The 26281-nt window shown below is 41.1% G+C and overlaps 2 protein-coding genes across 2 annotated transcripts; one reads left to right on the top strand and one right to left on the bottom strand.

The window, feature by feature from the left end:
* Positions 1-224: 224 nt before the first annotated feature.
* On the bottom strand, positions 225-23874 carry LOC102109233 (uricase-like). Its single transcript, XM_014250844.2, has 8 exons — positions 23836-23874; positions 6590-6808; positions 5709-5825; positions 5505-5583; positions 2197-2383; positions 1580-1703; positions 1159-1242; positions 225-369 (listed from the first exon to the last, which is right to left on the bottom strand). Exons 1-8 carry the CDS (start codon positions 23848-23850, stop codon positions 232-234), a joined length of 963 nt encoding a protein of 320 aa, XP_014106319.1. The 5' UTR covers positions 23851-23874; the 3' UTR covers positions 225-231.
* DNASE2B (deoxyribonuclease 2 beta) lies at positions 6786-19422 on the top strand. The gene is made up of 7 exons (XM_014250843.2): positions 6786-6878; positions 8142-8293; positions 12036-12213; positions 13459-13540; positions 14540-14701; positions 16228-16425; positions 16983-19422. Exons 2-7 carry the CDS (start codon positions 8181-8183, stop codon positions 17336-17338), a joined length of 1089 nt encoding a protein of 362 aa, XP_014106318.2. The 5' UTR covers positions 6786-6878; positions 8142-8180; the 3' UTR covers positions 17339-19422.
* Positions 23875-26281: the final 2407 nt, after the last annotated feature.

Below are 26281 nucleotides of genomic sequence, written 5' to 3'. Positions count from 1 at the left end.
AGCTGGGATTTTCCAAAGAGCTTAGGGCACTTCAGTCTGCAAATTACACTGGAATTCAGGGGCAGACTTTGATTTCTGATTTCCTGAGGGTCCTTCATAAATCCCATGTTCAGGAGTATTTTTCCATGCAGGGAAAAGTAGTCAGCAATGGAAGAGGCCAATAAGGAGTAAACATTGATAGGAAAGCCATGCTATTAAGTTTATCAGGAAGGCTGAATATAGCCAAGAAGTTTAGTTGCCCTGGGCAGCTGCCAGTCCAAACTGACATTTCCTCTCATCTCTCAGCATGTGGGCTTGTACTTCAAAAAACTTCTTCCTGCCAAGTGTGCAAGCACAGGAGCCATAAGGAGCTTCCACTGGAACCAAAACCTGAGGGGCATAAGCACAAACACAAAGGTTATGTTTGAGATGGGGATGTGCCAGCAGAAAATGCAGCTATTCACCTCCTTATAAAATCATGCCCAGACTCTTTCCCTCTCTTACAAACATCAGTGGTAGATGCTGACATTATCACAAGTAAAAGTGGATCTGTAATGTCCACATGAAGAAGGGAAAGGATAGCAGAGCCCAGTAGCAGAATCACAAGACTTTGGAGGGAGACTAGAGCATAAGCAGACTATAGACCATTGATGTCAAATGGAGTAACTCAATTTTTCTCTTTCATATGAGAGTAATAGACTTTCAGCTGGACCTAGCTGTGCTGGAGCAGCTGTGGAGGGAGGAGCAAATGCATCTCACCCCCTACCTCATGCCCTCTGCCTGATCCCAGGCTTGTACCTCATCCACTGTTGGACCAATCTGGGATGCCACAGTGTATTCTGCTTGGGTAAAATGCACAGGTTAACATTATAATTGAGAGTAAAATTCAGTGGAGAAAACAGGAATAATTTTTCAGAGACAGTCTCTGCTCCAGATCCTTTTGATGTCCAGAGTATTGCACTTGACCTTTAGCTTTTACCAATAACACAAGAAGAAAATTATTTATCCTCCTTTTGCAATCAGTGTAAGTCTTTTTTAGAGGTAATGTGGAGCTTTTATTGGGATAGGGGGAAGAAAGCTTGCTCACTTTAACTCTGTTTTATGTAGAACTGCTGCTATGCTTTGAGGCTGAGTATTTCTAAAGAGGGCAGTCAACTTGTATTTGAAACAGTTACTTACTTCTTTGTCATTGGTCAAGCCTAGATTCTTCATGTCTACAACATTATAAAAAGTGTTGTTCAAGACCACTTCTATGACCTGTACCTGAAACCATGAAAATGGATGAGACAATGAATTAGGGCACCTTTTCAGTCAACAGCCTGGCAGGCTTTTCACTCTGTGTAAAAAAGAACAATGTCATCCCACCCTCCCACAGTACAGTTGATCAAATGCAATCTAGTGAACATGTGTAGCACACCTTTCACTTATATTCAAGGGCTGCCAAGAACTGAGTGATGTTCTCACACCTTGTGTTCCCAGCTGGAGAGTTTCCAGTCTTAGAACTGACAGAGGAAATAACAGTCTCATGTTGGTCTTCTCAGTGATGCAATTAACATTCACTATTGTTGAAGTAAAACATCATTAGGAGGAAAGAAGATACCTGTGACACTCTGGAAAGGACAAGCATCTGGATACAGTTGACAGTTTTCTGGTAAGAGGGTGAATATTCCCCACAGTCAGGTGGTCCAGCAAAGGCTTCAAGGATACATTCACGGATTTTCTTCCTAGAGGTAACACAGGTTCTTAAAAAAACTTGTATCAGCTGTCTCTGCTTCAATCTATTATGCTCTGCTGTGGGGTGGTTTTTTCTGTATATTTTGCATGTCTTTTCTGACAAATAAATAGCTCATGGGATTTTGTGGAAGAACAATTTGTCCTGTCACCCAAACTCTGTTTCCTCTCCCCACCCCCACCAGATATATAATTCACAAATAGGTTTTGTTAAAACTATTTAACAAATTAGTTACATTATTCTCCTAAAGTATACTGAACACTGAACTGTTCATCTGAATCCTGTTGAATGATCTACTCTGAGAGAGAGAAGTACCCCTAAGACATGCTTCTCACCCCTTGTAACAAGAGCTTAGTGCTGCCACTGAGACCTGTGAGTGGCTGGTGCACAACAGCTGTGGATCTGGCCCTTACACCTTCTGTATTGTATAGAGGGACTTTGTGAGTATAGATTGGGAAATTAGTATTACTTGATATAACATATACCATATGCAGTCAAAGTCAAAATCCTTGCATTCGCCATATGACCATTTGCAGAAGAGCTCTCCACACAGAATCCTGTCATGCCTTTCAGGAAGTGTGGTGTGTTCATTCTTACAGAAGCCTTCAAATCCAGACTGCGTTGTCTTCATAAGTTTCAGGTCCTTAATTCCAGCAAAGACAACCAGAGGACCTGTGATTGAAAATTAGAAGAAATGATGAGCTTCTTTTCATGCAAAGAAAGAAACCTTTGAGTGCATACTTGCATTGACGGCTCCAGAGCCAGAAAGCAGACAATGGCTTTCTGCACACTGATATTGGCAGAAAGGTAAGAAACAAGACAGAAACTACTGAAGTCAGGCTCAGTCTAGAAAACAGAGAATCCTGTCAAGGGATCTGCAGTTAAGGAAAGCTGAGGATAGACTTTTTTATTTCACTTGCTTGGAACTGTGACATGCATTGGGTTGGCTTGTGCTGATGTCAATTTAGGAATGCCTTTAAAGGGAAATTAAATAGGCTACCACGCAGCAAGAGGTCTGGTGCCTTTTCCAAGAACACAGACAAATGTAAAAATTCTCTGTATAAAGACAGAGTCTTGGTCAGTAATTTGCCTTAGATACCCATCCTGTTGGAAGTTTTGCATCTCTGAGAATCGGAGCCAGAGCCAATGCAAATCCCTGCAGTTCAGCTAATGAGCAGGAACTGGCACTGATACAGATGCCACCCACAGGTCCAAACCAACAGTGGCTTTGCTCTTAGCCACTATTTATAAAACAAGCTGTTGAGGATCACTGCTGCATGGGTGAATCATTGCCTTCTAAAGACCAAGCAGTTGTGACCTGAACTTTTTCTTCTTACACACCTTTTGAATGGCAGCTATTTCAATTTCAAGCAGTCACTTAGAGCACACCAAGATGGTAACTGAAAATTTCACTGACCAGAACTGCCAAAAATTCAGAAAATAGAAACTTCATGGCATGCAGATAGCCAGTGGCTGAAGCCCAAGCTGCTGGTTTTGTGCTGCTGTTGGTGCTCACACTAGCTAGTGCAAAATTTATCCTTGAATATGTCAAGTGCATTGTAATCCTGCCTTGGATTTGGAAGATTGACAAGTTTTGTCTTTAAATGATGTCTTTGAAGGAATTTATGCTTTAAATAATTCCACCCTGGTAGTAATTTCTAAATTGCATGGCTGTTTAGAAGTTTGGGTGTTTTTAAAATGCTCTGTGACTGGATATTATTGAAACTACATCTTATCTGTTTCTTTTCTTGTTTACATTAATTTTTGTTTTTGAATTAATCTAAGGAGGTATATATATCATTTTGCCTATGTCCCCCTGTTATTTACTAAAGCTTTAAAAAGATCAAAAGAAGAGACTGACCTTGGACAGGATATTCTGGGGTTTGTACAGATCTTGAGTAATTCATCACTTGGGTATAAGACTGGGACACACAGGTATTAATGTAATGCAGATACTATCAGTGAACCTGGAGAGATATTTGTCTTATATTCAAATACTTTGCCTTGTTTGAAAGAGCTCCTTGTAATAAAAGATTGACTGAAAGGCTGGCTGGCTGTGCAGCAGTCAACCTGAAACTCACTCCAAAGGATACAGCACGCAGGGAGAGTTTCCAAGGTGAACAGCTCAAGCTGTGCTTTCAGGAGGCTGTGTGATCGTGCTGTCTTCAGTTGACAAATTTTGATTCTGTTAAGTTACTTATGATGTTTTGAGTTTCCAAAAAATTTGGAGCCTTTTATCAGCTGATATAATGGCAAAAAATAATTCTATTAAACCTCACAAGGGTTTTGTTTTTTTTCATGCTAAGAAAATTGTTAAAAGATAGGATTAACTGAAATGAACTCCCGTGTCTGGCTGATAGGTGCATAGGAGGGTGCTATATATAGAGAATATTCTCTTTGAAGAAAAATAAAAGTGATTTGAAAATCTTCACTTTGGTTATTGTTCACCTAGGCAGGGAATTCTAAAGAAACAACTAAAGGGCTGCATGAAAGGAAAGGTGGTTTCTTCAGTAAGCCATAAAGGCTTTCTGTTTGTGTAGAATCTGAGGTTGCAGAATTGCATGTTAAATTTTTATGATGATGAAAAATTTAATAAAATCTACATTAAGAGCAGTAGCTTTTCAAAAAATATAGACTCTTTTTGGTTTTTTGGTTTGCTTTTTTTTTTTAATTCATGTGTCTTAACATTTTCCAGAAAATACAATCAATGCTACTAAGGCTTCCAAAAGTACAGCAATAGTTAATATTACTAGAAAAATTAAAAAAGATGAGGCCAAGAAGCACTGGAGACTTGTGCAGGCTTTCTCTGTTCTTTCATCAGGAACACAGGGACAGTGCTCAAATGCACCTTTCGAAACTTGTGTCCTGTCTGCAACTGGTCTTGCCACTGGTTCTGGGCAGGATGGGAAATAGTTCCAGGTTACATTAATGTGTTATGGATAGGTACTGAACTAAAGCCTAAACCCTCTAAAGCCATTGTGTGAAATGAAATAGTGGGCTCAGCTTGGTCCCCAGTAATCCAGGAGATGTATTAAACAAAACACCATCACAGTGACACTGAACTTAGGCTTTTGTTGTGAGCTACAGCAAGTAGAGATAAGTTTTGCACTCCCTTTGGAATGCCAATTCATGGACAGACAGCTGAGCTTGAAAGCCTGTCTTTTAAATATCACAAAACTCTTTGCCAAGCCAAATACTGCTTTGTTTATGCATGGTGTGCAAAAGTAGTAAGCACAATGAAGTATTTTCATGTGAAAAATGGTTCACATATAGACCTGCATGCTCACAATGTTCAAGCTAGTCTGGCTTGCAGCAATGAAATTGCTTTCTTAGAAATAAAATGAGGGCCTGTTGACAGGGGTTGAAAATTACTGCAAACCAGGCAATTGGCCTGCAGCAGTGCCGTATCGGGTAAGGATCAGAGGATACTGCAGGTTATAGTACAAGGTAGAAAAGTAAGCAGCCTGTTCTCAGAAGGCTGTTAAATCCTGTGGTAAAATGTAACAGTCCTGCTGGATGTGCTGTTGTAACCATTCCATGTTTGGGATATATTTATACAAATATACAAATATATACAAATATTATACAAATATATATACAAATGGGAACTACATTAGCTCTTCAGCCACATCTCAGAGATCAAGAACATCAAAATTACACTATAAAAATATTCTTTGGTTTAGACCTCTGGAGTAGTTTGGCTGTACCCTAAGCCCTGTAACACCCATAGCTATCTCTAAAGCTATCTTCACCTCTCATTGGCAGAAATATTTACAGAGAATTCTTTTCTCACCATTCCGGCACTGCTCAGCTTCACAGAAGCGGATCCCATCAGGAACACATATGAATGAGTGGATGTGGGGAACTCCATCCTGCAATTTAGAGCAGACATGTAAGTAAAAGTACCATAAATATTATGTTAATTTGAAAACAGGAGCTAAGAGAGTGAGGAATGACTACAGTATAAACAAATGGAATGTATTAGTGTTTTAGCTACCTCATGCAGACGTTGCCATGGTACTTCTTGAACGTAGGTTTTGACGTAGGCCACTTGGCAAAATGTTGTCATGAAGTGATTGCAGATATCTATAGCAAATTGTTCTAAACTTGGGATCTAAGGCAGCAAACAGTATTGTTAGAAAGAAGCAATTACCTCATGTACAAAAGTAGATTTTTCTGGATGTTGTAAGTATTTGGGAAGAATCAGTGCAGTTAAAAACACATTTCTCTTATTCCTAGCTTGGCTCACTATGCCCAGTCATTTGACCAGCTTGCAGCATATGCTGCAAATAGCAGCTACAGTTGTGTCAAAAATCTCCCATTCTGTGGTACAGTGAACTGCAGTCCTTGGACTGAGAGAAACTGCTGCAGGAGTCTTATGCTTCAAGGATATAATGCTGAAATAATAATTTATCGTGATTATTCTCATTGATACGGTGATATTCTAATTAAGTTTTACTGGGTAAAGATGGGATTTCATTATGGAGAAATTTAGTGCTTCAGATTGTCATTACAATACATGCAATTGATGGCAGTAAGAGCACAGAAGAATTAAGAGGAGTCTCATACTTTGAGACCTTCTGTTTAAAAATACTCTATAGGAATAATGCAAGATTATGGGCTATTAAATTATTTATTAAAAAAAAGAGATTGCTTTTATATGACAAATCCACAAAAAATAGTATTAGCTCCTGAGAAAAAAAGACTCTTGAAAACTAAGAAAGTGTGCATAGGACAAGCAGAAAACTCTCCTAAATCATTGAAAATTAATTTTGTACTGATGTCATATGCCAATTGAAAATAAAAAGTTAGTATAAGAAATACTTGCAAATGAAATTGTAAGAAACAGTAAGGCTAGTTAAAAAATAAAAAAAATACCCCATTTTTTTTGGCCAACACAAGGACAATATTCTTTATGGTGTCTGTAGGTATCACAAGAGAATTGTTCCCTTCGAGGTACTCCTGAGGAGAAGTCAGCCGGAGATGTGCACACACTTCCACTTCTTTAACGAAATGCTTCTTTCCCTCTCTATGAAGGCGAAGGAACTTAATTGTATTCTTGCCATATTCACAGTTGAGAACTTCAAGGTCCTTGATCTGCAAAGAAAACACGTGGCAGTTGTGAAGAAATGCAGCGGAAGCCTGATTTATGCTGTCATGAAACAATGTCAGTGAACGTAAACAGTGCTTATGGCCTTTATTTTTGTGGTTACCTGTGATAATGAGAATATTTTCATTATAAATTGCAGAGTCCTGACGGGGAAAAAAAATGCTTTAGGAGCCTCTTATTACATTAGTAGCAGCTGTGATAAAATTTTAAAATTTTCTGGGGGACAGATTATAGAACAGGAGTCACAGTGAACTAGTCTCTCATTTGTCTTCTGTGAATTAGTCCTGACTATATAGTCCTTCATATAGACCTCAGACCTTTGCTGAGTCTCTTCTCTAGGATCATTGGTTTTGTTTGCATTAAGCCAAATTATTAAGTTTTACCCTGCTTCTGTCAAACACACCCCATTTACACATCTCTTACAGTGTTGGAGAGGCTGTACTAGCAAGGTGACAAAATTCAGCAAAGGTTGTGTGGACTTCTGTTGTGCTAAAATATCCAGAGCTCATTGCACTAGGCTTTCCATGAGGCTGAAATATCCCATACTCCAGATCAACAACTTCTAATGGAAATCAGCCCCTTTTCATGTAGACATAATGAGAAGGGAGAAAGAGCATTTGCCACACCAAAATATAAATTGAAGCTTTTTATGTGTGAGTTGCTATAAGATTATCAGATATGAAATTGCTCAATTCAGACATGTTTGTTCCTAAGAGAAAAGTTAATGCACTTTAAAAATAGCTGAAAATAACATTAGCTAGTTGTAAGTAAATTTTTTTGGTTCAGAAATCAGAGCATTTCTCCAGCTCAGTCCCTATGGGCTCAATCCCCAGGGGTGACTGAAGGTCCCCAGCGCTGGCCGGGAGCTCTTTCTGCGGGCACGGTGTGAGGGCTGCGCTCACTGCGAGGGCAGGGCGGAGAAGTAGAGAGCTGGAAGTGATCTTGGTTTGCTTGTGTGAACACCAGGGGTTTTTTCAGACAGTTGTGAAAAATTTGTATGTCAGTCATGGAGCACTAAAAAGAAAACAAAAAAGTGTCTGCAGGTTGGAGTTTCTATTAAGCAGAATACCAGGAATATTCTAAATAGTCAAAATAATAATTTTCTGGGTTTTTGGGTTTTTTTGTCAAAGCCATAACTTGTCAGCTGTCATTTTGTGGCCTAAAGAAATGGTGAGCAGTTTCGGGCGGCTCGCAGGAGCCCGTGTCGCGCTGCCCACGGCCGTGCTGCGGAGCCCGGTTTCCCTGGCCGGCTGCGCCGTGCCGGGGTGTGCTCCGTGGGCAGGAGCTGAGAGCTAAAGGCAGCACAACTTCTCCTTTCAGAGCCATTCGGGGCTCGCCCTGCGCTGCCGGGAAACCAAAATGCCTGCGGGATCTGCCTGGTGCCACCCTGCTCTGCTCCTGCTTCTCTCCTCCGTGCCCCTGTGGGCCGCCGAGATTTCTTGCAGGAATGAAGACGGGGAGACGGTGGATTGGTGAGTAAATACCGAGCAGGGGAGAAACGCTGGCTGAGTAAATAAAAACACAGAGAGTCACCCGCGGGAAGTGGGTGGGTCACCGAGAAGCAATGCAAAGGCGATCGCTGCTTCAGCGCTGTTTGCCTGGGAGTAGTGGCTGAGCGCTGCGTTTGAAAAACCTAGGATAAGTTATTAAAATCTAATTTCGTTTCCCTGAACCAACCACCGTGCTGCATCACGACTAACTGCAGAATAATCCCGGTTTTACGCGTTTCATGATGAAAGGGAACATAGGCTGTGCCGGGGTGCCGAGGCTGCGCTCGCCAGCGGGGCACGGCCGGGCCCGGGCTCGGCTGGCCCCGGAAACACCGAGGGGAAAGCGCCCGCATCTCCCCTTGGAACAGCAGCGAGGGGCCTCGTCCTCCTGCTGCCGGCTCCGAGGGCCAGCGGAGGCCGAGCCGGCCCAGGGCTGGCGGCGGCAGCCTGGCCTGTGCCCTGTGGCTGGAGCAGAAGTCGCTCCCTGCCCGCAGCTGCCGTCACGGTACCGCCGGTGCGGTCCCACTGCCGGCGGCGAGCCCAGCTTCGGGCATTAAATGATTAATTGGATTAACGCGCTTGCAAGATGGAAAGATGCAAAGTAAAGTCGCATAATACCCAGCCCAGATTTAAAAAGTGAAACCAGGGCTGTTTTAAAAGAGCACATAAGCTTCTTGAAAGTAAGTGTCAACCAATTTAAAAAAAAAAAAAGTTTTTTTTTATGAACAGTGCTTAGTTTGGATACAAGTGCTAAAGAAGTCTGCCCATCCCTTTCCTTGCACACAGAGCTAACTGCAGGGAAGGCAGGTGCTCCTCACACCACAGGCAGGAGCACAAAGCTGGCTTTGCTCTCTGTTGGCATAGTGTCAAATGTATGAGGGTCTAATCCATCCCTATGGCTTGTCCCCTTTGCCAAGACCCTTCTGGATAATGTAATTTTTTCAGGAATCAGACTCTTAGTTGGTGCAGCCCATGAACTTAAAGGTATGACATATTTAATTTCTCCCAAAACTGGAATTATTCCTTGCAGAATGAAGTTTTTTGTGAAAAACAAAGAAACAAACACAAAACCACAAACAAACAAAAACAAACCAAACAAAAAAACCACACACCAATACATATACAAACTGTGCATTTCTTAAATTAAGACAAGTTTTGTGTTAAAATTTTCCGAGAAATTCTTTGAAGGCTGGGGCTAGGAATAATTCACCTGTGTGAATGCCAGTGACTTGGGGCCTGTTCCAGGAGGGAATTTGGGGTTCTGCACAGGCAAATCCATGTTCCCTTTCACAAATTTAGCAGGTGGGACAGAGGGATTTCCTTTTCAATATGCCCTGATCAAAAGAAGAGAAACTTGCTTGTCTGCTGGGCTCATTCCTGGTTTATTGAGAAGAAAGAGTCAGCCTTTAGATTCTAGATTTGGTTGCTATGAAGCTGACAGGAGAAGCAGAACTGAAACTGCTGAGAAGAGCCTCCTCTTTAAAAAAAAGAAGTCAATGCCCTTTCAAACAAACTACGCTGCATTATTTTCAGATAGCAAGAGGCTTATGTGAGTTCCTGCTATGCAGTGGTTTCATCCTGCAGTATTCCATACTTTCTCAGTTTTTACACACCCTTTCATTTACCACTGAACCAGAGGAATCACTTGCTTTATGTGACCTGCTCCCTCCCATCTGTGCTCCCCAGCTGGGCTGGCAGCTCCTCCCCACACGCAGTACCTGGGCGGGCAGAAGTCTCTCCTGTGTTTTCATTTCACTCGGGATCTCATCCCACAATCCTCATTGCACCTCCCTCACGGGCTACCAGAGCAAATGGCCAGAGGTTCTGCTCTCTGAGGAGAGCAGAGGCTTTCCTTTGTTCGTCTAAACTCACTGTATTCTGTGGGAAGCTTTCCCTGCAAATAAAAACCAAAACTATGCTTTCTGAGAAATGTTGAGTCAAGGACTGAAGCCACCATGGGCATTGTTTGTTTGGGCTTTTTTTAAGGGGGTGGGGAGGAAGGGAAGAAGTAAAGATGTGATTCTTGCTTGTAAATTGTGTTCAGTCACAAGCAAACAATGTGACATTCCTAATCTGCTCTAAGCGGATTTGCTTTTTTTTGGTTCTCAGGAAAATAACTTTTACTTTGCTCCCACAAATGCCTAAGCTCTTGAGAAATTTCCTGTGCACAAATAGCAGTAAAGATTTTATACAACTTTAATTGGTAATACACTCAGCTGGCTTTCTGGAAAGTGCCAAAACATGTATCCACTGGGAATTTGCAGGCAGTTTCCGGATAGCTCAATGACTGGCTTTTCATAAGCATACCTGCTAAGTTGGATTTGTCAGGTGTGAGGCTGTAAACATTTCCAGAGCATAAATCTTTCAGCAGGTTTCAAAGTAATTTGGAAAGGCTTCATCTACTAATTCCTGGATCAGCTCTTACTACTGTAACTACTGCTATTCCCCTCCTTTCCAAATCTTCCTTTCAAATCTTTATTTCAAATAAAGGAATTGTTATGACTCCTGTTGCATGTATAGGCACAGAATGCTCTCCCCAGCCTAGTTGTAAATCACTTTCTTGCCTGTGATCTGTCACCAGAAATTATTTCTCCTGAGATGCTTTAGGGAGATCATTCAGTCAGTGGCAATGCAGGTGGGTTACCAGGACCACCATTGATGTGTGTTTTTCTTCTGCCTGTACATGTATGTTTCCTATGGATTAAATGTTCATCTCTAGCAAAATGTTGTCCTAACACTTCTTACCTGTGTTTGGAGATGTCTTTTGTGACCAACTTGAGCCTGAAAGTCAGCTGGGCAGGGTTTACTTCTCCTGATATACTTGAGGGGTTAAGCACAGGCTGCATTTTTGTTAAATAGCTGCATTTTGTTAAATAGATTGAAAATAATGCCACTCAGTCCTTACTGTTGACATTAATAGCAAATTACTCAATTACAGCCCTCAGAGAAAGTAGCTGAGTTAATGACATTGTGATTAATCCCATGGACTTGTGCACTGGGAAAACATGTTTACTTTGTCAGGAACCTTATTATGAACTGAGCCATTTACTGACAATATTGAGTACTTTACAAATTTGAAGGAATTTGTGTTCCTGGCTATTGGTTTGAAAATTTCTAGTCTGCAAGAGTTCATCAGAGTGCAAGTCTCTTGTGGAAAGTAAGACTGGAACAACTTTTTATCACATTGCTTTATACTTATTTTGTGATTGTGATACATGTAAACATAATATAATGCATTTTAAAAATTTCAATACTTAATTTTATCTGTTTCATGTAATATATACATTTATATAATTTTATATAATTTTATATAAATCTTATATAATATATACATTGTTTTACCTGGGGGAATTTTAGACTGGGTTTGGGACCTGAGGTTCTTCACCAGAACCAGGAACAACAGGGATTTCATGGACTCAACCAAGGCTACCTCAGATTCTTCAGGGGTACCAACAGCTGGCCACAGCAGCAGGAGTTTGATGCTGAATCAGCCTCTGTTGCTTGCTAAGAAGCAGAAAAGATTTGTCTGCAGAAGGAATTGTGCTGCCAAACTGCAGCTGGTTCCTGGGCTGGGTCATTGCTTTGAGGTTGAGATGTCCACACTGCTCTCCCTCCAGCCCAGGCATCCTTGGATTCACCCTTCTCTTCCTCAGGGAAGGGGATACTGATTTACACATTCAAACAGGGTGGTGATAAAAAAAACAATTGCTCTTCACTGTTGCAGGTTCGCTCTTTACAAGTTGCCAAAACATGCCAAAGGACAGATTCCCATGCTGGGACTGGAATACCTGTACATGGACGCCCTGGCTCTGCAGTGGCAGCTTGGTAAATACCTCATCAACATGACACAGGGTGCTCTGGGACAAACACTGCAGCAGCTGTATGAGACGTATGAATCCAAGGCAAGTGATGTTTCATTTTTGTTAGTGTGGTTACTTGATATTATATGCAGATGACATGAAAGCAGCCCAAATAAGCACATTAGGCCAGGTCTGACCGATAGATCTGCTAAAACACACAGAGGGGAGGAGCACCTTGACAGCTGGGCAGATTGTTTGCAGTTTTGGCTACAATTAGGAATAATCCTCAAACTTCTAAATATCTAGTCAAGCTTTCCATATAGTTAGAGTGTTGTTCATCAAAAAAAGAGTGTTCATGCATTCTCCCTTTGGCTTTTCTGCAATTCATGTTGAGCAACATCTGAAGTTGTGAGTTTAAACTAAAGTCGGTGGAATTGTTACAGACACTTGTCCTCAGCCTTCCTATGAACATGCGATTCATACTCTGACTCAAATCAAATCTGGGTTTTCATCATCCCCCTGGACTCACTGTGACTGCTCCAGCAGTGATGTGCTGCTTGTTGACCTTCTTTGCTCCCACACTCAGACACCTCACTTAAATTTGTGTGAAGTGATTGTAAAATATCAAAAGATCTCCCTATAATTATTTTTTTCCCATCTATGTAGTATTGTTTGGAGTCTGGGTGTGTCTGCATTTCTCCTGTGGGTTTGTGGTAGGGTGCAATCAATTTGTATGTAGAAGAGACTCCCAGAAGTCACTTAAATGTTGGCAGAAAACTGTGCTATCCCAGGTCTTACTGTAGCTGCAATAAACTTTTCACAAACTCAGAGTACATTGGGAGGGGAGGCATGTCCCAACTCCTTTGAAGTTCTCTGTTCAGGGGAAATAAGGTGCGGTCATATGCAAATGTTTTGCAGAAAAGCTTTAATTACTTGCCCTTCATAAGAACAGTTGTCATGTCTATTTTTACTCAGCGAATATTTTTACCAGATCTGATTGCCAAATCAGAGAGAGGCCCAAAAAACAGAGTGGAACTTCTTTGCAAGCAAGTGCCCACTAAACCCATGTAAACTGGCTTAGCAAGCATATTCAACCCCTGGGGAAGGGCTACTGCAGCGATGGAGAGAACTTCCACTTCATGTCAGCTGAGGCCCTAAAGCTGAGTCTTCAGGTTTATTTTACTGTAATGTCTGTGGAGACTGTGTCAGCTGAACTGGGAGCAGGATTAGGCTCATGAAGCTCACACAGAGGAATCCCGAATTCTTTCTTCTGTTCCCAGCAGATGTTTGCTTAAATGCCCTCCTTTTACTGGATGTCATGTTTCAGAAATGTGTGTTTCCCTGCAGAGGAACACCACTGCATATGCGATATACAACGATGAGATCCCTGAACCAGACTCCAAAGGGTCAAAGTGTGGACACACCAAAGGTACAAGGAGAGGCCCAAACTAATATTTTCTCCTTTCTAAAGTTGTGGTTAGCATCTACTTGTTTGTTTTGTCTATCTGCATATCTAAAATTCCTGCCTAAAGCAAAACCAAAGAGGGATTTGCATGGTGTGTGATTTTCGTATAGTTACGTATACTGCAGCTTCTGTTTGGGTTTTGCTACACCTGTGCTGTGTGAAGGATCTTGGGGCATATGGATTCTTTGTTTCGAGAGTTGAAACTAGTACAAATCCTTTTAGGACCATCCTGTTCCTAATGGCAAAGCAGTACAAGATGTGAAGGGAAAGATGCCCTCAACAGAAACCCCTCCAAACTTTCTGGGACAAGAAACCACTGCCAAAGTCATGGAAGCACTGTAGGATGTAGTTACACAAAATTGAGACTTTAAATTAGTGTAAATTTCAGTGGAGTTGAAATGTTCCCCTGAGGAAGCAGATGGGGTTTGCCCAGCCTGACATGGAAATGAGCACATTTTGCAGGGCTGTATTTTCAGGCTGCAACAATGGGCACAGCTCAGGAGCCGTGATCCACCCTGGAGGGGAGAAGCATAGCCTGTCCCTCTGCTGCTTCCCCATGGGGGACAATTTGGTCTGGGAAAGAAGACACAGTGTTGACAGAATCCATTTCCCTTTATCCAGTGAATATTTGAAGTGAAGAAAGATGAGAAATGGAGAGAGGAGCACAACTACTAAGTTGTCAGAACTCTTGAAGACAAAATTTGAGCAGAGGAAGGGGGTGTGAAAGGATTTTTTTCAAATAAAACATGATGATAGTTTGAGTTATGCAGGAAAGAACTGATGCAATTTTAATGCAATATTAGTGTTTCCTATGGTCTACTAATCTACTCTGGAACAGCTTACTGTAGACATTAACACATAGAAATGTGGTATCTGCAGCAGCAAAACCAAAGTAGGGCACAGCTCTATCATCTCAGGGCTTTTTCCTCCTTAATTCATTTGCAGTAACTTTTATTTTGACAGGATTTCTGCTCTTGGATAAATCACAAGGCTTCTGGGTGATTCACAGTGTGCCCCTGTTCCCTCCCATCCCTGAGGATGGTTATGGATATCCATCTACTGGGGAGTCCTTTGGACAGACAGCCATCTGTATAACCTTCAAATATGATCAGTTCACAGAAATAGGTATGAAAACTTCTCCCTAAGAAGGCCTTTGTCCCACCACACCTCTCTGAATGCTTTCCTTGAGGTTTCACCTCAAAAATTCCTTGTTCTTGACTTTTTTTTGTCACATTGGGAAACCGAGTGGGGCCTGGAAAGATCATTCTTGGCTTCAGTTGTGTTTATCCAATGATTTCCTGTGTGAATGTGGGAAATTCACTCTTCCACTCTGTTTTCATCTCCCTGTGGGGACTGTCAGGATAATAATAGTCACAAATGCACATCAAGAGTAAACTCAGTCCACGCAAACAAAATGCTTTGGAAATACAAAGTAGGATGATTAATAATTTTTGACAGTAATAGCTCAGTCAGCAACAGTCATCTGCAGTTCTAAAAGTGTAAGGCAACCACTGCCTGAGCTGGAGTAGTACCATTGACTCAACAGAAGTAGGAAGTATGGAATAAATGTCACCTAGAATTTTCCCAGGTATTTCTTTGCTGCAAAAATTGCTAATACTAAATATATAAAACCCCCAAAACCCAACAAAATATAGGTGCAAGATTTAGATCTAACTGGCAGTGATAATTGGTACTGGAATCCTGAAAAGGGACTATCAAAAGACATTACAAGAAGTCATATTGGCATGTTCCTCAACTCTTTTCACACTGTTTTTTCACTCTTTTCTCAGTTAAAAACCTGAAATTATATTAATGAAAGACACGTGCTGTGCAAATTGCCAGGTTGGCCACACCTCAGAGCTATCTAACCCAGGTTCCTGTTTGTGGAAACACGTCTATGCATGTGTTTAGCAGAAGAGGGCAAAAAATGAGATGCATATGCTAATGATTTTCCTGCCTTGTCCTCCCAGCTTCTGCTAATCTGTGGTTCAGGGATTTCCTGAGCCAGAAAGACTGGAATGTTTCTGATGGACTGGTTTTCCATGAACTCACCTAATGAGCCCATTTGTTCCCTTGCTGTTTATGCTATCCATGGCAAGGACTTCTACAGCTGAGCTGTGCATTGTTCAGAAAAGGAGATTTCTTCTGCAAATTCAATCCAGATGCTGAAAGTTGAGTTCTGTTCTCCCTAAAACCAAACTAGACCCTTTAGCAGCTCCTGTTCGCATTTGGTTTGGCTGCTGTAACTAGCTGGAAACTACTCCTGTAAATACAGACAGGTTTGGATTTACACATGATGTCTGAGTGCTCTGGGGCTGCACAGAGGCTTGAAGATGAGTATGGGTGGAAGTGGCAGTGGACCAAGAACACCAGTTAACAGTTCTGCTAGAAATGATGAGGTGTAAGTGGAAAGCCTGAGCGTTACTCTCCCAGCCAGTCTTTGTGCTGCTGGGCCGGTCAGAATACAAAGCAATGTACAAATTCTTGGTTGTTAAAATAAGGTGCTTTGACACTTAACTCATCCAGGAGATAGGCTGTGAAGATTAAGAAGGATTTAGGTTTTCTGTCCAAGACAGAATTTTGCTCTCTTGATTGCTTTTCTTTAACCCATTTTAATTCTGCATGTGTTCATTTCTGTGGGTTTTTCTCAGACCAGCAGATGCTGAGTTATAATCCAGGAATCTACAGCTGTTCCATCCCTGACATCTTCCAAGCTGATCTCCCAAATCTCCAGAAACTCTGTGCCAAGTCCAGGCTGCCCTCGGTCCCTTTGCGCCACCTCTCCAAGCTCCAGTCAGCTCATGGGGAAACCTTTCTCCACTTTGCAAAGTCACACTTGTTCATAGACGGTAAGAGAACCTTTTGCTCTCTATATAACACATTCTCAATTAATTCTTAAAATGTGAATTAATAAATTATTTTAAAACTCACATTCTTCCTGAGGGGGAAAAAAGAAGTTCAGCTTCATAAATAAATGTAACAGAGAGCAAGGTGTGCTGTCCCATCCCAGTGCTCTCTCAGCCCCACAAAGCAAAAAGCTGTCTGGTCCATCCTAAGGTATTCAACAATTAGATTTTCAGGAAAATTATGTTCCATTACTCAACAGTACAGAAAAGAAGAAACAGGGGGTTTGCATCATCTGAGGGTTTTCTGTTATGAAGAAGATTTGCAATTTTTTTGTCCCTTCCCTTTTTTCCTGCTGTTTGTTTGTAACATGTTTTCTAGAAGGAAAAAAAAGTAGAAATGAACTTCTGAAAAAGTCAAAATAAGGGGAGCAGGCAAAATTCCCTCTGGCTGAGTTCATGCATTACAATGAAACGAGCACAATTTAGATTATGCTTTTCAGTCTATTCTTGAATGAAGGAACATGAAACACTGATTGTCCACATCCTATGTTATCCCACAGATATCTATGTGGCCTGGATGGCTCAGGAACTGAAGACTGATTTGTTGGCTGAATCATGGCAGCGTTCTGGTGAAAAGCTTTACTCAAATTGCTCTCTTGACTACCACGTCTACAACATAAACATCATAGGGATGCCATTGAACTCCTCCTTTCATTCCATTAATGACCATTCCAAATGGGCTGTTTCAAGGATGTACAAAGATCAGTGGACATGCATTGGGGACCTGAACCGTGCTGCTGAGCAAGCTTGGAGAAGTGGTGGGTTCATCTGTACCCAGAATGAACAGATCTACAAAGCTTTCAGGCATCTGATAATCCACTACGAAAGCTGCACTTCTGCTCCCAGAGAGCTATAACAAACCATTCCTGCTAACCAGCACAGCCCTTGCTACATGGGAAGTGTAGAAAATGTCTCCCTTCAACTGTACTTTCACTCTGAAAATCAGCCCTGTGAGTTTCCAGATGTGCTAAGCACATCCTAGCTGTAGGAGCAGGTGGTGTGCAGGTGAAGGGCAGCTGTTTTCCTGTGGTGTGGGGCCCTATGGGGCTGTGTGCTGGGCCCTGCTCTGCTCCCCTGGCTCCTCTCAGCATCCCCACCAGACTGGGACTGGAGGGATGCTGCTGCATGGGGCTGCACCAAAACTCATCTCTGTGAGCACCCTGCACGGGTATCCCTGGGCACCTTGGGAGTGGGGCTGGACGTGGGACAGGAGGGACAACAGAAACCTCTCATGAGCTGGGCTGTCAGGACTGGGCTGGTAGCAAGGGATAAGTACTCCCAAATACTTCAAAACTGCCCTGAATTTCTGGCACTGTTGAGATAAATCACAGCATTTCTGATCAGCTTGGGCTAAATCTCTAAAAGAGCTGAGAAAATTAGATCCAGACAAGGAGATGAGTAGATCTGAAGACAGGAAGACCCCATCTTCATATTATTCACTTTTAGAGAATTAATATACTTTAAATCATCTTTAAATTATCTGTAATCAATAGCTTGGGAATATTTCTAGCACTTTTATTCATGTACAGCAATTTTATAAACAAATAAACATGTCCAAAGTATGAATAAGCAAAATAAGGAGTAACAATGGTGTATTTACAGTCTCCCTCTTCCGTCTGTATAGTTATTTGTGGTTGGTTACAGTGTTTTGTAGGTGCCAAGGGAAAAATGGAGACAATTAGGAAAAAAAATAAAGAGAAGAATATATTTGAAGAAAGGTGTTATTTAACCTACATTTTCACATTGCAACAAGTGCGGCTGTTAATTTTCAGTATCTCTAGTCTCAGACTTAGGACCTGAAGTTTGCATGGTCTTGCTATAAAGACAAAGGTGACTGGCAAAACCCCAATACACTCTCATGTTCAGATTTCAAAAGTGTATCTGTGTTTAATGTGTTCCTAAATATATTTATATGTTTCTATCTCATTTTTTCCTGGATTGGTAATATAAACTCCAGTCTGAAGATCTGGCTGTCACGCTCACATTTCTGTTTTGCTGTGTTCATGGTCCCTACCACTGAGCCTCCATGGAAGTAGGTGTAAGGAAATGCCCCACAACCACAAGAGGTTACGAAAGATTTCTTTCCCTTTTCATCCTGAACAATCAGCCAAACAACAAAGTGTGCAAAGTGTCAAACAAATTAATTTCAGAAAAAAATTGTGCATAAGAGATAGAAATAATGTATGTATCCTGCATAATGAAGAGGGTTGTAAATGAATAGGTTTCATAATTAGCCAGTCTGGGTGGAAGATAGCTCGTAGCTTGAGTCTAATGGCTCAGTGAAAATAGTAGTGTTGCTCAGATATCCTGCAAGAATTTTTTAAATTTTATTTTCTCTGCATATGACCCAATAACATTCGATAAATAATGTCTGATAATGTTCTTTGTCTGATGCCAGTCAAATTGTTTTACATATTTACTTCTTGTTTGGCTAGCTGTGGTCAAACAACACATTTTGTGGCAGCAAAAATTGCCAGTGACACAGAACACTGCACTGTGGGATGGTAAGGCATTGCTCAGATAAGCCAAGACAAAATTAATTTCTCTTGCCTATCTTTTCATGGCAGACACTAACCTAACCTGCTTGTCTGAGCTCTTGTATCTTACCCACAGCTTTGTGTAAGCACAACTTCAGTGTACAGGACTGGCAAGAAATCCTCCACTGGAGACAGTGCTGGCGAGCTCACCACGTGTGTCAGAGAGCACCTGGATCTGTGGCACAACCTGTATTTCTTGTAGTATTTTCAAATACTCAGCCACAGCATTTGGGTCACAGGGTTCAATAGCAAAGAGTCTCTGTCCCAGTGTTGCCAGGCTCCTGCTCCCCAGGCCACTTGAAGTAAGTGCTGATTGCTTTTCTTAATTATTTGATCAATTAATAGTCGTCATAAAGTTTTACAAGACTACTTATACGTTCCTCTTTCATTGTACCCAAGGCTGGTTGCCTCCATTTCAGCTGTAACTGTGGAGGCATAAAGAGCAGAGGAAAGACGTAAAGAAACAGCTGTACCATGTACCATTGTACCTCAGCAGCCTGGCTGTGCACACTCTCATTTCAGTGGTGTAGCAATAAAAAGGCTGCAGATCTGGTTCTCTCCTTTTTTTGACTGTAAACAGTTTAATTCATTTTGCTTTTGTTGTGTAACTTCTTTATTTGCATATCCTTATATTTCTGCCACACATTATGACACGTGGGCAGACTCTTTGTTTCCCAAAATAGACTAATAATTAACAAAATAAACCGTATAGATTTTTAAAGGGTTTGTAACTCTAAGGCTTTCTTTGAAAATGCCAGACCGTAAGCCACTTACTCAACCTCATGCTCAACACAGTATGCCCTGTGTGAAATGTTCACTTTTTGCTTAATACATATATAGATGAAGTTTTTTAATTTAAAATATGCTTCTATTTCAAAATGCCAAACACTCAAGAAATATCTGCCTGTCCTGGTGATTCTGTGCTGCCTCTGCTGCCCACCGTGACCCTTTTGACTGGACAGACTGGTTCCTGCAAAAGGAGATATGTGGTGTGGCCTCTCTGCAGTTTCAGGGGGACCTGCTCAGCAAAACTGACCCTGCAGAAACGCCCAGACACTGGACCCTGGAGAGGGAAGACAGCTGTTTCTTGTGTGGAAGCCTGGAGTCTCTTCTCAGCATGCAGGTTTGGCTATTCTGACCCTTGGGCTCTGTTCTGAGAACATTTATTATACATGAAAATTGTTTGCTGAGGGAGTAGGAGAGGCCAAAAGCAAACATTATTAATCCACTAAACATTACTGTACAGCAGCCAAACACACAAACACAGCAGCAGGGATGGTTGTTTGGTATAAGTTGCCTTGTAATCATTTCCACAAGCCAAGGCTCGCCTGACACGCTCGTGGGGCGCAGGAAATGCAGACACAGGCTCTCCAAATCCAGCCCCCCCACACCAGGGCGTCTCCTGCCCTCCCCACAGCCACCACCACCACCCCAGAGCAAGGGCAGGACTCTGCCTCCCTGACACTGCTCAAAAAACCTGGCTGGTTCTTCTGTAAACCCCCGTATCCCTGAGGATGCTTCCCTAATGCAGGTAGTTGTGTGTCAGTAGGGAAGTGGTTTGCTGTGTTAGAATAGTGCATTTTTACACAAAATTACTGCAAGAGGTCAAAGGATTAAACATTGAGAAAAAACAAAAAATATAAAAAAACTTTGAAGGCTTAAAAATTTAAACTGTGTGAAGTTCAATTCTAGCTGGGCAATTACAATACTGGAAAACAGGCAGAGGCGTGGCAGCCTGAGCCCACCTCACAGGGCAGCCTTTGTGGCAGAATCGCTTCTGGGGTCTGCACAGCCACCGAACATACCCTGAGCTCTCATGGTGGGAGTGATGAGAAATGTATTGGAGAATTTCTCAAGGACTCTGGGGCTCCATGCCAGCTGCCTGCCAGCAAGTCAAAGGAAGCTTTGGGAGCAATTTCTCTGAGCTGGGAACCTTCTTCAAGGCGTGCTAAAGTAGCCCAGTGCTTTGTCTTGTCACAGGGGTCTGCAGGCATACTTCTGACTAATGAAATGCTCAATAGCATCATTGTGAGAAATTGTTTTAATGTATCAAAGCATCCTTGGCTTTATTAGCATAGCTAGGTAATTATCCACAGAGAAAATACACCCATATGTTAACGCCCATGAATTATTGTGCAGATTTATTTTATACCTTTATTTTCAGTTTCTGGGAAGGATACATCACTGAGTACTTAATATAGTAATTGCTTCAGAACATGTAAACTGCCCATGCCTGCAGTAAAATGTTCAGGAGGCAGAGTGGTGCTGGCAGCATCACCTGAAAGCTCGGTAAGCCAAAGCCTAACTGTGCTCAGGGTGTGATGCAAGAATATGATGCACCTCTTGAATTTCACAAGAGATTTCTTAAAAAGACAGGAATTAAAAAATGAGAGTGGAGATGAAAAAATTTGTGTTAGGCTAAGTGTGAAAAAAAACCCTTTGTAGCAGGGAAAAAATTCTCCATAGTAAAAGGCAGAGAGCCTGATCTGAAATTCCAACCTAGGATAGCAATATTGGTGTATTCTAGATATCCTGATGCCCTAAATTGCTAGCCATATGTGTCACATATCTGAAACTTTTTTATTTAGACTGGAAATAGCAGATTATAGATCTAATATACTGAATTTTTCATAATCCTCACAAATTTGGCATGAATGCAGTAAAAGAAGTTGTGTTTGAATCAAGAAATCAGTTTTAACACTTCTAGATCTTGGATTCAGACAGCATAATATAATTTTTTAATGCAGACCCATTATATGCTTATCTTTATGGTCTTTAAATTATATATCCCAGTATTGAGAGTATGTTATTCTATGCATATATGATATGCTCATTTTACTAAAACTGGTAACTATAAAACATTAGGACTTGAAAAATATATCTTGCTTTTTATAAAGAGCTGTGTTACACTTTTACTCAAGTTATTTTAGAAAGTCCCTTTGATTTTATTTTCTTTCATTTGTGTTTCCTTGACATTTCTACACAAGATATCTGCTGACTATTCTGGTTCTCTGTAAGAAGGATAAAAGTAAGGAACATTCTTCCCCTCCTTTGATCACTGCAGCCTGGGAACTGCAAACTGATGTTCAAATATTCAAAGCTTACAGAAGCAGAGCATAGTATTTGATGTTGCATGCTGGAGTGCTGGCAACTGCTACAAGTGGTTCACTCTTATACAGTAGTTACCAGCATTGCCTCATTTATTAATCATAGAAATGTTGCATGCAAATTAGCCAGAGAGTTGTGCATCATAATACAGTAATCCAAAAATCTGTCTTCACATGTATTAATGCCTGCAAATTAAGGGTATAACATTATAGCACTGCGTGGTTTCTCCATTACATTCCAAAACCTGCCAAAAGCTCACTAAAAGCTGTGTCACTGAGTGTTTTCTTTTTGTTGCTTACTTATGACTTTCTAAAGAGTGAGAGTATTTAGCTCCAGGGTGCTTTTGTGTGTGCCATTTTCCAGGGTTCTTTTTTGGGCTAATGTTCTGTCAGCCAAATAGCAACATTTTTCTTGCTATATTGCATTTTAAAAATGTATTTTTACACAAATAGGAGGTAAGCACCACTGTCCTACACTTCAGCACAATTTCAGGAACTCTTCCCTTCCCTGCTCTGAAAGCTGCTCCATTTCATATCCTGACCTTGTAAATCCTAGGCACTGTGCAAGGCAAATCTCATCTTTTAATTCTTGCTTTCTAACTACTCCAAATATTTTTTTTCAGGAAAGTCAAAGTGAGACTGAAGGAACTGAAAATTTTGCAGAGAACATTTTGCAAAGAAAGAAACACTTCAAAGCAGTTAGGGACAATTTGTGCAGTTGTATTCCCAGCCGCTCACCAACCTGCCAAAGGAAGAAACAGAAATGGGAGCAAAAATAGTTTGGAGGAGAATGGAAGAGAGAACAAGACAACTGAAGGTAAGCAAGAGAAGGGAAGCAAGAGAAGAGCAGAAGGAACGTTATAATGGTCAATACCAAGTGAGTCAGAGACCTTGAGTGTGGTGACACTTTTGAAGTTAGCTGTGCAAAATTCCAGTTATTAGGATGTTTCATTTACTATGATAGTTACCTAACATTCACCCACTTTACAGATACAGTCTCCATAGGCTACACCACAGAGATAAAAGCAAAAGGCATAAACTGAAGTGACTTAACCAAGTGATAAAAAAACACAGCACAAACCAACACCTGAGAAAGTCATTGCCTCTCTGTTTCCAAACCTACAAGAGGTGGGGTAAGGTAAAGTCAAATGCATTAAACAGGTAAAAGTAGGAGGGAGAAATTCATAAGCTAGGCTAACCAGTTTGAACCATACATATTTGAACACATGCTAAACCATTTTTTTAAGAGACGGAAGCCACTATTAAGGTTTAAAGCCAATGTACAAATGCAATAAAAACAAGAGATGCAAAATATTCACAAGAGTAACTGCAGATCATTTCATTACAGCTGGTGACAATAAAGTGAGCTGCATTCATTCTTGTAGCTTTGAGAGTACTGCAGGCAAAAAGGAAATAAAAATGCAAAAGAAAGTAAAAAGAACATACATAGGGATTAGCAAACTGATGTCTTTAACACTTTGCTCCTGGGATCATTATTATTATGGGTATTTTGTACAACATACGGCCTTTCATTGTCAGGTTAAAAATCAAGCTTTGTTTAGAAACCTCCCCAGTTTTATGGTATTTTTCAGTTTTATCTCTGATCCTACTTTGCTCTCCTTCACTAAACAAACCATCACTGGGGTCTAGTATAGTAGTTTCTCATCACACTGAGTCAAAATCAGCAATCATTCCTGGGTATTACTTACTGTCACTTGGCTCATGGTGGCTGTTTTGTCACCTCCTGGTCTCAGATCCCACAGAGGAATAATGGCAGTGTAGAAGCTGAAGCTCTATAAAAAGTGTCATCTTAATATTAGAGGAGGAGCTAGGCATAAGGGGTTGGCTTCACAAATGTAAATATTTCATAATTTATTTAGCAACGTGGCTTTTCCTTTTCCCCCAGGCAAAAACTTTAATAAAGGAATAGGTCTACTGCAACAAAGGAAACAACAGCAAAAAAACAGAGACAAGGACACATCCTAACCCCATTAATATCATTGGGAATTTGCCTTCATCTTCAGTGGGAATAGAACTTCAAAGACACAGGAATTACCCATAAAACCCGAAGGGTAAAATCTGAACCTTCCATAGTCTCTGACACAAACTGTTTGGGGCTGGTGGGGTAGTCCCGACACGATGAAAATGTCCCCAGCAGGAGTTGCATGACCTTGGCCTGACCATGACCTTGTCCCTGGCACTGGCAGGGTGGTGTTAGCACAGACCTCAGAGAGGCCTCATGCCTTGACTCAAGAACCTCTCTGAAGCACATGAGCTGGGCACAGATGAACCTCCTGTCTCTCTTTGTTCATGGCTGTATTTTCAGTCCCCAAATCAGGACAAAGTGATATACCCACATTTATAGATATACTTTTTTACATCTCAGTAGTTTAAGATATTCTTTCAAAGCCTGTCTCTGGCAGAATGAAAGCTCTGTCTCCCCAGTCCTGATTTGTGTTGTTAGAACTGAGGAAGATGAGTGGTGTGGATATAAAGAATAGCTTATTCTCTAGGAAAATTGAAGATCTCCCTTGAAGGCTAAGAACATACTTTAGGTGCACACAACCTGCTAAATGCTGGGAATGTGGGAAAACCAGGATGAAGGAACTCATTCCTAGGTATCTCTGCAGGTCTTGTTTTGCACCGTACAGCAAATAGAAATTCAAAGAACAGAGGTACTAACAGCAGAATTAGTTTTCCTGTCCTTCCTTTGGATGACTCCTTGTGCTTCTTCCATTCCTGGGAATGCATAATATGGCATGGTATCAAGTCACTGGATGAAAATGTGTATAATGTATGAGGTTGCTACACTCTTGATGAGCTTATTTGCTCCTCATAGTCCTATCTTAGCTTTGTAAGAAAAAGTCCCTCTGTGTCCTTCATTATTTCCTGGTCATCAAAATAAGTCTGACAACACAGACTCTTTCAAATAAACCAGATTCCAAAGAACAGTAGGAAAATGTTCCATGGGAGTGTGTACCTTAAGGCCTCTCCATTGATTTCTAATTATATTTCATATGTTTCCTATGGTGTCTATACCCCCAGACCATTGCAGCCTGTCTTGGTTTAGGGAAAATTTGTGAGAGTCACCTCAGGACACAGCCATATCAGGAAAGCAATGGCAAGCACTTTCAGAAAAGCCCCTTTAAAAGAGCTGTGTTTAACATATGTTTGTATGTCTGTGTTCTATACAGCAATTACTTTCTGTTGCTGGGTGTAAAGAGTTCCATGGACAACCTTTAATAAAGCCACAAATATGACTACAAAATACAAGTTCATGCATGTTTTCCATACATTAAATTTCTTAAGGAATCATAAGCCTCTCTTGGAAAACTGTAAGAATATTTCAAATCCCATGCTTTTTACAAGTCAGACCCATATTGTGTGTCAAAATGTACAGCTGGGATTTTTGAAAGAGCAAGCACTGCTCGGGACCCTGCAGGTACCGAGAACTTGGGATTTCAATACTTTTTTGTAATAAAATGTAGTATTTCTTTAATGCTAAATTCCTCTGGATTTCAGTGCCCTCATTGTTAATAACCAGCACATATATAATCAGTCTAAGAAAGGAGGAGTGGAGCATGTGGTTTGGCTGCTTTGAAAATCATATAATAATGCTATTTGGGTCTGTGGGTTTAGCTTGGCATTCCAACTGAGATGACTGTCAGCTAGACAGATAGTACAGGAAAGATGAAACACTGCATGTCAGATAAGAGGCTAATCCGTATTTCATAGTCCCTGTCTTCTCTGGGAGTATGAGCCCAGCACTTTGTGGGATCAAGTGACACTCCTAAACAACACTGTTGAGCACAACTGGTCTGATTGGCTTAGTTAGACCACTGTGGTAAAGGCAAAGTGAAACTGAGCAGCTTTGTAGCCCTTACCACTTTTTACCATAAACAAGGTGTCTTTCCTAAGCAAGGGAAGTTTCAAGGGCTCACAGCATTTGAAGTAAGTCCAGTTTAATTTAAATGCAGTACTGCATAAAGCATTACAATAAGATAAATAGAGTAAAAATTAGAAGAGCCAAACTCTAAACAAATTTATGAGTGCACTGTACAAATGAATACATATTTGTGCAAAGTATCCAGGAGAAGAGAAATATGTTTCCTCTGAAAGGATGCAGGTGTGGCTACTGCAGTACCAAGGAGATTA

Source organism: Pseudopodoces humilis, chromosome 10 (genome assembly GCF_049639895.1).
Source record: "Pseudopodoces humilis isolate 2021_Gansu_Grassland_sample_001 chromosome 10, ASM4963989v1, whole genome shotgun sequence".
Taxonomy (NCBI): Eukaryota; Metazoa; Chordata; class Aves; order Passeriformes; family Paridae; genus Pseudopodoces; species Pseudopodoces humilis.
This window is presented reverse-complemented; position numbering and strand designations above follow the sequence as displayed.